Genomic DNA, 11896 nt, shown 5'->3' with positions numbered 1-11896 from the left:
GAACTTGTTCTCATTTGTCCACTATGGCTCCAGAGAGTCTTTCCAAATATCACCCAAAGCTCTTAGTTCAGTCTAAGGACTGCTCCTCAAATATTCTACCATATATTTCACTCTTCTTCCTTCCCAAACACAAAACCACAAAACAAACAAACAAACAAAAAAACAAACAAGCAAAAAACCCCTCTCCAGATCATAGCTACAGCCTCCTGTATCCCTTGACTACTTTTCTTCTTCTTCTTCTTTTTTTTTTTTTTTTAAGATTTTATTTACTCATGAGAAAGTAGGAAGAGAGAGAGAGAGAGAAAGAACCAGACATCACTATGGTACACATACTGCTGGGGATTGAACTGAGGACCTCATACTTGAGAGTCCAATGCTTTATCCACTGCTGCACCACCTCCGGGACCACTCCTTTAACTAACTTTCTTTCCTTTCTTTCTTTCTTCCTTCCTTCCTTCCTTCCTTCCTTTCTTTCTTTCTTTCTTTCTTTTATTTTCTTTCTTTCTTTCTTTCTTTCTTTCTTTCTTTCTTTCTTCCTCTCTCTCTCTCTCTCACTCTCTTTCTTTTGAAATTAATGTCTTACAGTTGACCAGTTGACCTTGACTTATTTTCATCTGTATGTTCTTTCTCCTCAATTCTAAATGTCATGGAAAAGTCTTTTTTTTTTTTTTTGTAATACACTCACTCATTTTTTGATATAGAACACAGTGGTGAAATGTATAGTCTGTAATCAGTGAGCTTCAGATAGTTATACCATCATATAAAATAACAAGAAAAAACAAACACCCTCCCAGAAGACTGAGATTGAGCATTTTAGAGGACCACCAAATGTAACAAAAATATTACAAGACTTTTAGTTTGTTTTTGCTTTAAAATGCTAATTTACATTGTGACTTTTCAAGGCCAGCACTGAAACCTTAAGCTTGTTTCAAATACGTCCACAAAATCATTTTTGAAAATAATCTCCAGAACCGAATCTTTCTAGAAACCCACCTTAGAAAAGAGTGAGGGTTGTCATAGCATTTTACATGTGTAATTTTTACAGTACCACCTTAAGTCATCTTTCTGTAGTTATTTTTCTTGACATAGTTCCCTACTCCAGTTCATTGTATAGTTTTGAGAATAACAGGCATTTATTGAGTTGAAAAAAAAAAACCCATAAAACTTTCCTGAAAGTTCATGGTCTGTAACAATATTTACTAGAGAAAGTTAACATTAATTTTTAAGTTTTTTTTTTTTGGAGGGGCGGAGACTTATTTATACCGTAGTACCCCATGTGACCATTCAGGCTGCGGTAATTAGCTCGACACTGGCCATAAAGTCCTGTTAAGCATGAGACTGAATACATTTCCCCTACAACTGCATTATTGGGGGCACAGTCTAAGAGAGGATTAGAAAGGTGGAGGTACATTTTAAGGGCAAGACAACAAAAGACAGCTGGGTCTTGCCCTGCCACTACCCCTATCCTCCCACCCCCACCCCGTGCGGCAGGGAAGGCAGTCTGTGGTTTACTTCCGATTGTTTTCATTTCCAAGAGTGTGTTTGTCAAAAAGGTACTCAGCCAGGCCAGACTCCTTGGCCCCCATCTTTACCAAGTTTTGCACATGATCCCCTAACTCTTTGATAGACTTCACCTGCTCATTCAAATAGTGGGTTTCCAGGAAGTCGCACAAATGGGGGTCCCCTTTATCTGAGGCTAGGGCATGCAATTCCAGCAAGGACTGGTTCACATTTTTCTCCAAGCTCAGAGCACATTCCATGGCGTTCAAGCCACTTTCCCAGTCGTCCTGGTCTGGTTTCTTGATGTCCTGCAGACAGATGCGGCCTCCCCGCTGGTTCTGCAGTTTCATGAAGTTTTCAGCGTGCTGGGTCTCCTCCCGGGCCTGGCGGAGGAAATAGGCTGCGAAGTTGTTCAAAGCCACGTCGTCCCGGGAGAAGTAATAAGCCATGGACAAGTACACATAGGATGCATAGAGCTCCAGATTGATCTGGCGGTTGATGGCGGCCTCCGAGTCTGGATGGAAGTTCTGGCGCACACGGGAGGGAGCACCGGGGTCCTGGGAGGAGGTGGCCGAGGCCAGCTGGCGACCAGGGACAGAGGAGCCCAGGCCCCAGGGGCGCCCCGGGACCCAGCGCCCAGCGGGCACCCAGCCTGGACGCGGACTGCACAGGGATGCCAGCGAGGGGCTGATGTGCTTGGAGAGGAACCAGAAACAGGACAGCATAGCTTCTCTTTCTTAGGAGCAGGCAAAACAAAAGGGAAACTGAGTTCAGATTGCTGAGCACAGTCAGAAACTGGAGACTTCAAGCCTGAAACCTGAGGCACTTGGTCACTCACCTCGAATTGTGGTCACCTCGCGGAGCGTGGCCGGTTGGGGCAGCGACAGATGACAGTTATACTGCCCCATTCATCCCAACACTGCAACCACGGTCGAAGAAAGATTTCTGTTGGTGGGTTTTTGCAATTTTTTTTTTCTACATCAGCTATGTTTGTTTTTATTTTTAATGCTGTCACAAAACTGGCAATGGCACAAAGGGCTGTTTAGTCTTGTTTGGCCTCCTTCTCTGACTTTCTTCTATCAAGTGATGAAGGGATAGGACAGCAACAAGTTGGGCCGGGGATTGGGGTAAATCAAAAGTCATCACCAATTCATTTTAGTGGTGAAAGGTCTGTATTCAAAACGTGTTTATGGAAGGATTGTTGTTTATTTTACTAAATTTAGTTATGTAAATATACATAGGACTTACCAGTAGAGTGTGTGAGTTTGCAAGTTTCATAAGACAACACAAACTATTTCTTTTTAAACTCATGTATCAAGAACTATCCTGTAAACTATGATTTCCCCAATAAAATGATTTAAAGTATTTTTACAAAGATTATTTGTGTTACATATAACTTCATTTGAGACAAAAACAAAACAAAGCCTCACTCTGGTTAATGTGTCTCTGTGGCTCAAACCCAGAACTTCAGGTATGAAAGTCACATGCTAAATTGTACATGTGTGTCAACAATAGCACTGTGAACTATCCCTCACACCCCCTTACAAATGATAATTGAACAAAGTAAGTCTCATTCTCTACTAGTGGAGCTATTTCCTGGCTGCAAGACATTTTCCTTCTAAATATAAATTTTACCCTCATTGTAAAGGAAATAATATAGAATGCATAAACTAGTATTAAATTGGTATAACATTCTCTTTTGTTAATACAGATACAGATTCCTTTTTACCTTTTAATACAGATACAGATTTACTTTTTACCTTTTACCTTATTTACCTTTTCTGTTCTAATAGCTTAGTATTATTCTGAATTGAATTTATCTAGTTGGTAGTCAATTAGGTAGTTTTCAGCTCTTGCTTATTGTAAGGATGCCTGTAATCAACATGTGGTATATATATATATATATATATATATATATAAATTATATTTTTGTATTTTTTCAGGTAAGTACCCAAAAGTTGGTAGTGGAATGTATAACATATGTTTTTTTTTTTTTTTTTTTTTACTTTTGAGGGATCTACATACTACTTTTCAGAATAGCTGCGTTAATTTACTTGCTCACTAATAGTGTACACAGGCTTCCCTTTTCTCCACATCCTCTCCATCAACTTGTTTTTATCTTTTGGATAATTTTTCTTCTCACATTTTTATGTTTTTAAATTTGCATTTCTCTAATAATAACAGTTAATAAAATATTTTCCTTTTGATCTTTATTTTGTTTTTTAAATTTTATTGGTGATTCAATATTGATTTACAAAATTACATGTTAGCAGGGGTATAAATCCACTCTATTCCCACCACCAACCAGGGTTCTGAATCTTCAGTCTCCCCACTGCAGGCCACCTTGGTTCAGGTTGTAGATATGGGCCAACCATCATCTCTCCAACTGTCTACATATATACATAATTGCCCCCTTTTTATTCCTGATCCAATCTTCTCTTCCCCTCCAAGTCACTCATGACAACATTGCTACTTCCATATGTCCCTCTTCTTTTCCTTCTATCTCTATAAAATATTTTTCTCAAGGGGTTGTGAGGTAGTGCAAAGGATTAAGCGCATATGGTGCGGAGCACAAGGATGGGGGTAAGGATCTTGGTTTGAGCCCCTGGCTCCCCACCTGCAGGGGAGTTGCTTCACAGGCAGCGAAGCAGTTCTGCAGATGTCTGTCTTTCTCTCCTCCACTCTGTCTTCCCCTCCTCTCTCCATTTCTGTCTGTCCTATCCAACAACAATGACATTAATAATAACAATAATAATCACCACCATAACGATAAAACAACAAGGGCAACAAAAGGGAAAAAAAAAACTAGCCTCCAGGAGCAGTGGATTCATGGTGCAGGCACTGAGCCCCAGTGATAACCCTGGAGCAAAACAAAAACAAAAAGAAAAAAATATATATATATTTTCCTCAGATACATATTTATAAAGAGGAGAATTGTCAAATCTTATTTTTTATTGAAATACAGTGAACATAATATATTAATTTCAGTATATTTTGGCATTTGTATACGAAGTGGAATGACCACAGTATATCTCCTGTCTATACTTAGCAATGTTTCAAATTCTCCATACTACACTTTTGTCGATGGAACCCGTTATGTTCCTGCTGATCTATGTACTTTATAACAGAATATATGTACCTTTTGATCCCTTTGCCCATTTGCCCCATGTCCCTAAACCTCTTTCCTCTGGTACTCCCCAGTTTCTTGTCTTGCTCAGCCACTCATCTGTTGTTGGACACCTGGGTTGCTTCCGGGTTTTGGCTACAGTTTCTTGTCTTGATTTATGAACTTGCTTTTGTTTTGTTCATTTAGCTTTTCAAGTTATACATTTAAATGAAGTAATATATTTTTATTATGTCTTTTTTTTTTACTTGACATAAAATACCTTTAAGGTTCACACGTTTCAAGTGACAAGACTTCATTCTCTTTTTTTGTAAATGGCTGTTCTCTCTCTCTGCCTCTCTCTGTCTCTGTCTCTCTTTCTCTCTCTCTCTCTCACCATAGCATCTTTCTTATACATATGAATACTTAGCATGTTCAGATTAGTTTTCTTATTATAAATAGTTCTGCAATAAGCATAGGCACATATACATCTGTTCAAAATAATATTTTATTTTTTCCTTTGGGTAAAGACTCAATGTTAGACTTGTTGAGTCATATAGTAGTTCAAGTTTTAATATATTGAAGGAGCTCTACACTACTGAATTGTTTTTCCCATGGTGGCTGCACCAATTTAAATCCCATCAACAGTGTGTGAGGTTTCCCTTTTGTCCACATTCTCATTAACATTTGTTCTTTTGTATTTTCTTTCTTCCTCCTCCTCCTCTACCTCCTCCTCTTCCTTTTCCTTCTTCTTTTCTGAGTACCATTTGAGAGGGATATTACAGCACTGATCTCAATGCAGTTTTGTTTAGCAGTTCCCTTATGATTGATTAATGATGTTGAGTATCCTTTCATGTGCTTGATGCCATCTGTGCCTTTACTGGGATAATGTCCAGATTCTCAGCCCAACTTTTACTTAGCTTTAAAAGAATTCAGTTGTGTTAGTTCTTTGATTTGTGCATTAATCCTAAAAATTCTTTCCCTGGTAAGTCCACTGAATCTGCATCATGAAGTGTTTTTTGGCTGTCCAGATGCCCTTGTTTGGGTTTCTGTTGTTGACCTGAAAATGTCATTGGGTTCTCCTGTGCATCTGATTGGAGGGGTGGAGTAGGGAAAGGAGAGGAGTTTTGAAGAAGTGACACCTGGTGTCCCATAAACAATGGTGGTTTTTGTCATTATCAGGTCATATTTTTTTCAGATATAAAATGGCATAGACAAAAAGATGGAAGGAGAGAGGGGGACGTTACCACAGCATCACAGATCTCCCCAGTGCAGTAGAGGCTGGGTGGAACCTGGGTTATAAGCATGGCAAAGCAGATACCCTTGTAAATGACCTATCTTAACAGCTTAAAAAGGCTAATTGTTAAAACTTAAATAAAAGATGCCATGTTGTGCCTGGGGCATAATTCACTTGGTATATTCACAGTTTATTCTGTTCAAGGACCTGACTGCAAACACCCTGCCACCTCTTGGGAATATTTGCATCTGTAAGCTGTATGGATAGTGGAGCAGGGCTCTCTTCTCTTTGTTTCTTTCTTCTCTGTCTCTCACTATTTACCTGGGTGGGGGGGAAGTCTGTTGGAAGCAGTGGAATTGTGCAGGCAAGGAGCTGTAGTGATAACTTTGGAAAGAGGTAAAAGGGATAGCATTTTACATTAGAGAATGTATTTAGTTACTGTAGAATATTGAGGAAATGAGAATGAACTTGTGAAAGAAATTTCAAAATCGCCCTTATTTTTGCTTTACCCAGAGACACCTTTATTAACAAGTTAGTGGTAATTATCGCAGATTATAAACTATAATAAAATACATATTACAGAAACACAAAAGTAAATATAACCCTCTAACAGCTTTACAGAGCTATAACTGACTTGCAGATTCTTTTCTTTTTAATTTTTATTTATAAAATGGAAACACTGACAAAAACCCTAGGATAAGAGGTGTACAATTCCACAGAATTCTCACCACTAGAACTTCGTATCACATCCCTTCCCTTGGTAGCTTCCCTATTCTTTATCCCTCTGGGGGGTATGGACCTAGGGTCACTGTGGGGTACAGAAGGTGGAAGGTCTGGCTTCTGTAATTGCTTCCCCGCTGAACATAGGCATCGCCAGGTTGATTCATACTCCCAGCCTGTCTCTCTCTTTCTTTAGTGGGGCAGGGATCTGGGGAGGCGGGGCTCTAGAACATGTTGGTTGTCTGCCCAGGGAAGTCAGATTGGCATTATGGCAGCATTTGAAACCTGGTGGCTGAAAAAGAGTTAAGATAGAAAACAGAGAAAGTTGTTGGCTAATCATGGACCTAAAAGCAAGAATATTGTAGATGAAAATTTGGAGTCTCCATTTTGGAAAATGCTAGTAGGTCTATTTCAGGTATATTCAGCTTCACTGGAAGGTGAGGTAGTGGGGAGGAGCACAGATCTTTGGTGGTGGGAATGGTGTTACTATACACTCCTATTAACTTACAATCTCACAAATAACTAATTCATATGAGGGGGAAAGTGGATTGAATGTCTCAAACTTTTTGATGCACAGACCATAGGCTGAGTATATATATATGTTCCTTCAGTCTAAGCACCTAAGACTTCAAACTGGTAATCAGATTGAATTTTAACAGTGGGTTCAATTTGTTAATACACTTCTAATAATGACTTGTTCTTTGAAATATTAAATCTCTTCAAAACTTAGACCAGGGAGAACAGAAGCAACTGATGGCGTTGAAAGAGAGGAGAATTATTTCAGAAAGAAATAGATAGGAGGGGAAGACACAGTGGGAGTGAAAGAGAGATACCTGCAGACCTGCTTCACCACTTGTGAAGTGACCCTTCTGCAGGTGGGGAGCTGGGGTTCAAACCGCCGTCCTCACGCAGGTCCTTGCTCTTCGCACCATGAGCACTTAACCAGCTGCAGTACTGACAGACTCCCTACACCTTCTTTTGTAAAACCACTTGGTGACTGAATGTTTTTGCTTGAGTCCTTAAAATCTATCACATGAATTTGAAGCAATTGCCAATATGGCACCTGCTACAGAGAATGCAGTGCTGCGTTTCTGCTTGAATCCTCTCTTTTCCATCCTGCTTCCACTGTCCATGTTCAATCACTGACTGACCTTCAGAAAGTGATGTTTCTTTCTTTACCAGAAATCATAGATTTTCCCTGATGAAATTGTTTTTCTTTTTTCTTTTTTGTAGTATTTGTTTTCTAGAGAAAAGTCAACTCCTAAAGACTAAGTTACCTTAGTTCTGTCCTAGAAGTCCAATAATTACATTTTTGTGTTTGTATTTTACAAGTAGTCTTTATGAGAGTGGCATATGCTCATAAACTAGGGAGATTGAAATGTATACTTATCATTTCTTACATCCAAATTCATTTCTCAAACTCACAGTGCTTTATCCCTGCAGGGGGAAAACTTCACAAGTAGTGAAGCAGTGCTACAGGTGTCTCCTCTATCTCCCTGTTCCTTCTCCATTTCCCTGTATCCTATCAAATAAAATAAAGTAAAATATATTAAAAAAACATATATTAAAAAATCAAAGCAGGATCTGACTGTCTTTAGAGTAGGGAACCAAAATAAAAATCTCTGGGTGGAGGGTGAGGGTGGATGCTCAGCTTCACTGGGTGAGGATGGGATGGGACACAGTCTTTTGGTGGTGGGAATGGTGTTTATGTACACTCCTATTAACTTGTAGTCATATAAATCAAAGAAAAACATATATTGGACCACATCACCATTTCTAAGTACCTTGGCATGAGACATAATTATACTTATCTATTTACTTTTTTTTTTTTTTTTTTTAACCAGAGCATTGCTCAGCTCTGGCTTATGGTGGCGCAAAGGATTGAACCTGGGACCTCAGATGTATTTAGTTTTTTACCACAATAAAATTGAAACTTCAATCTGTTAAGAAAGCATTTGTCTTTTTCACTTTTTTGTTTATCTAATGCCATGGCAACTGACACAATGTACTCGCTAGTTCATAAACTTAGCTCATGTCCCTAAATTTTCCTTGTTCCAAATAACACTTTAGGGCTAAGTTTAAGAGGCATTATTGTTTGTTTAATTGTGGTTTCTTTTTTCTTTTTTTTAAATATTTATTTATTCTCTTTTGTTGCCCTTGTTTTATTGTTGTAGTTATTATTGTTGTCATCATTGGATAGGACAGAGAGAACTGGAGAGAGGAGGGGAAGACAGAGAGGGGGAAAGAGAGACACCTGCAGACTGGCTTCACCACTTGTGAAGCGACTCCCCTGCAGGTAGGGAGCCGGAGGCTCAAACTGGAATCTTTACACCTGCGCTTAACCTATTGCACTACTGCCCAACTCCTCTCATTGTGGTTTCTTTAATGATTTTCTCTGCTACTGGTGGAGACATGGGAACATATATTAACTTTGAGTTTTATCCTTTTAAAGACTGAAAAAAATTCATATTACTTCAGTTATATTTTATTTGATTTAGTTTCAAATATATGACTTGAACATTGATGCTAGGGTTAAGAAACAAGTGACATGATGTAAGAGTAAAAAATACTTGAGTTTAGGGTCTCCCTGGATTCAAGATGAAGTGGTGAAGCCACGCTCAATCATGGAAAGTAATTTGTATTAGCACCTCAAGTCCAGAGTAAGGGGATTTGTGGCTGCTTTGTAGAGAAGGCGGGTTTTAACTATCATGATAGAAGAGGCTGGGAAATAAGGATATTTTGCAGAAGAAACATCTTGGGAAGCACCTACAGGTGAAAGGATAGAGTTACACTTGGTATAAGAAGAGTATAGACAAAATTTATGTGGATCTTAGCCTCGATAATGGGCAGTATATACTTTGCACTGTAGGAGAGAACTAATTTGAATTAAACCAAAGTGTTGAGCCTGTCTAGCTCTCAACAAATTTAATGAGTGTGTATGCCACTGCTTGAAATCTTATGAAATAATAAAAAGCATAAAACATACAAGTACTGGCCTTTATGCATACCAGGAATAGCTATATTTTAAGGGTTATAACTGTGCAAGGATGTCATTTCCATTAAAGCTGTGACTTGTCACCATTACTCATGTTATGCAACAAAAGGTTCTTTAAGTTTGTGGTTGGACCTAGATGAAGTGATGGTGACTGTTGAGTGTAAATATCTTCTTTACAGTCTCTACTGCCTATTTGATCTTGGGTCTGTTGATATTAGCTCAGGAGTATTTTTCTGTTGTTGATGATGCTGTTTTATTAAGGGATTTTATTGCTGCAAAACAGGAAGTGGCAGCTGAAAACAGACTTATGAAAAAGTGCAGAAGGGCTACTCCACCCAGTCAGATGCTAGACTAAAGTTTGCTTTTTTTTCCTTTTTCTTTATTGGGGGATTAATGGCTTACAGTTGACATTAAAATATAGTAGTTTTTTTTGGAGGAGATAGCGTAGTGGTTATTCAAAGAGACTCTCATATCTGAGCCTTTGAAGTCTTAGGTTCAATCCCCCACACCACCATAAGCCAGAGCCAAGCAGTGCTTTGGAAAAATAAACAAACAAACAAACAAACAAAAAACTAAATAAGACAAAACAGTGGTTTGCACATGTGTAACATTTCTCAGTTTTTCACATAACAACCTAACCCCTTGTAGGTCCTCCTCTGCCATCATATTCCAGGACCTGAACACTCCCCTTCTCCCTCCCACTAGGTCCTTGTCTGCTATGTTACAGACCTACCCGCCCCACCCCAGAGTCTTTTACTTTGGAGCAATACACCAATTCTAGTCCAATTTCTGCTTTGTGTTTTCCCTTCTGTTCTTATTTTTCAAAATCTGTCTATGAGTGAGATCATCCCATATTCATCCTTCTCTTGCTGACTGATCACACTTAACATGATTCCTTCAAGTTCCATCCAAGAAGAAGGTGAAATCACCATTTTTTAATATTTGAGTAGTGTTGGACTGCAACGCGGAGGAGAGAGAGAGGAGATCCGGAGCGGAGAGGGAACACAATTCTTTATTCACGGGGCACCTCAGAGTTGGGTGAGAGCGCAGCAGTTCGGGCCATGTGGAGCTAGCAAAAATGGTTGTTTTCGATGGGTTATGTTGTTTTTGCCGGGCTGGCTTCACGGGCGGGTAACAGACGACCAGGGACTCATGGCTGGGTTGTACGCAGTATCTCTTTATTCATGCAGGACGCAGCACAATCTAAGTCGAGCTAAGCTAAACTAAAAGGTACTGTAAAACTCACAATGCTGTCTTTATATATACTTGCGAAGTAGGGTGGAAACAGGATGTGACATAGAGAGGGTGGAGAGAAAAGTGACTGGTGAAAATCAGGGTGTGATAAAGAAGGGATCAGGGTGTGACAAGGAGGGGGGGTGGAGCAAAAACATATCATGAAACAGTGGGGATTGAACCAATGCCCTGGAGGGAGGTGCTTGTTAACAGCGGTTATATAAATAGAATGAAGTGGTTATGTAAATAAAATAGTGTTAAGCAGGGGGGATTTAAACCAAATGAAACAGAAGGGGTCTCATGCATACCAACAATTTCCCCTTTCTTTTTAACTAATGGCCATTGCGGGGTGAACAGAAACGTATATCGTACAGGCGTTTTCAAAAGAACTGGCATATGACATGGAAAATAAAATAGGCGAGCAGCAATAACCAGTGTGATGCCAAGGGGAGCTTTTCTTGCCTCAAAGGGCAAGGCCTAGCAGGCAAAAGGGCATTTCTTGCCTCTGGGAACGCTTCATGTCTCTGGGGGCATCTCTTGCCTCAAAGGGCGTTTCCTGCCTCTGTGGGCATCTCTTGCCTCTTGGGGCGCTTCATGTCTCTGTGGGCATAACCTAATAAGGAGGGGGAGTTTTCTGCCTCTGGGACAGAGCCTGCAGGCGAGGGGACATGGTCTATAAAGTCTCAAGGCAATTGGCTGAAGTTAGTCTTTGAGAAACACAGCAGCGTGTACCAGTAAGTCCGATGGAGGTGTCAGTCCAAAGTAGCTGACCACAGAAGAAAATGTCAAGGGATGAAACGCTGTACGTCTGTCTCAATGGGGAATGTCGGCCACCTGAATTCTGCTTTTCTGTAGGGAGTGATCTTTGGAGTCTGTGAATCTGTTTCTTCAGGTCGTGCCAGGTCTCATCATTGATTTCCGGGGGCGATGTCAGAGAACCGGATCCAAATGGATTTCCAGGAATTCCATTTGAGTAGATGCTTTTTCATGTGAAGACTTTGACAGCTGAAATTCACTTACTTGTCAAACAAAACTTGTAGCAGATTAGAAGTTTACTATAATTGATAACTCCATTATAATTGGAAGTCCTTTCTAGTATGATTTTAAG

At 39.7% G+C, this 11896-nt stretch overlaps 1 protein-coding gene across 1 annotated transcript; it reads right to left on the bottom strand.

The window, feature by feature from the left end:
• Positions 1-1057: 1057 nt before the first annotated feature.
• Positions 1058-2499, bottom strand: FTMT (ferritin mitochondrial). The gene has a single exon (XM_007527909.2). The coding sequence runs from the start codon at positions 2223-2225 to the stop codon at positions 1509-1511; it is 717 nt and encodes a 238-aa protein (XP_007527971.1). The 5' UTR covers positions 2226-2499; the 3' UTR covers positions 1058-1508.
• Between the last annotated feature and the right edge of the window lie 9397 nt (positions 2500-11896).

Source organism: Erinaceus europaeus, chromosome 2 (genome assembly GCF_950295315.1).
Source record: "Erinaceus europaeus chromosome 2, mEriEur2.1, whole genome shotgun sequence".
In the NCBI taxonomy this organism is placed as follows: Eukaryota; Metazoa; Chordata; class Mammalia; order Eulipotyphla; family Erinaceidae; genus Erinaceus; species Erinaceus europaeus.
This window is presented reverse-complemented; position numbering and strand designations above follow the sequence as displayed.

What these genes read in the sequence shown, in the direction of transcription:
- FTMT (XM_007527909.2), bottom strand. Translation starts at nt 2,225, where the DNA reads ATGCTGTCCTGTTTCTGGTTCCTCTCCAAGCACATCAGCCCCTCGCTG.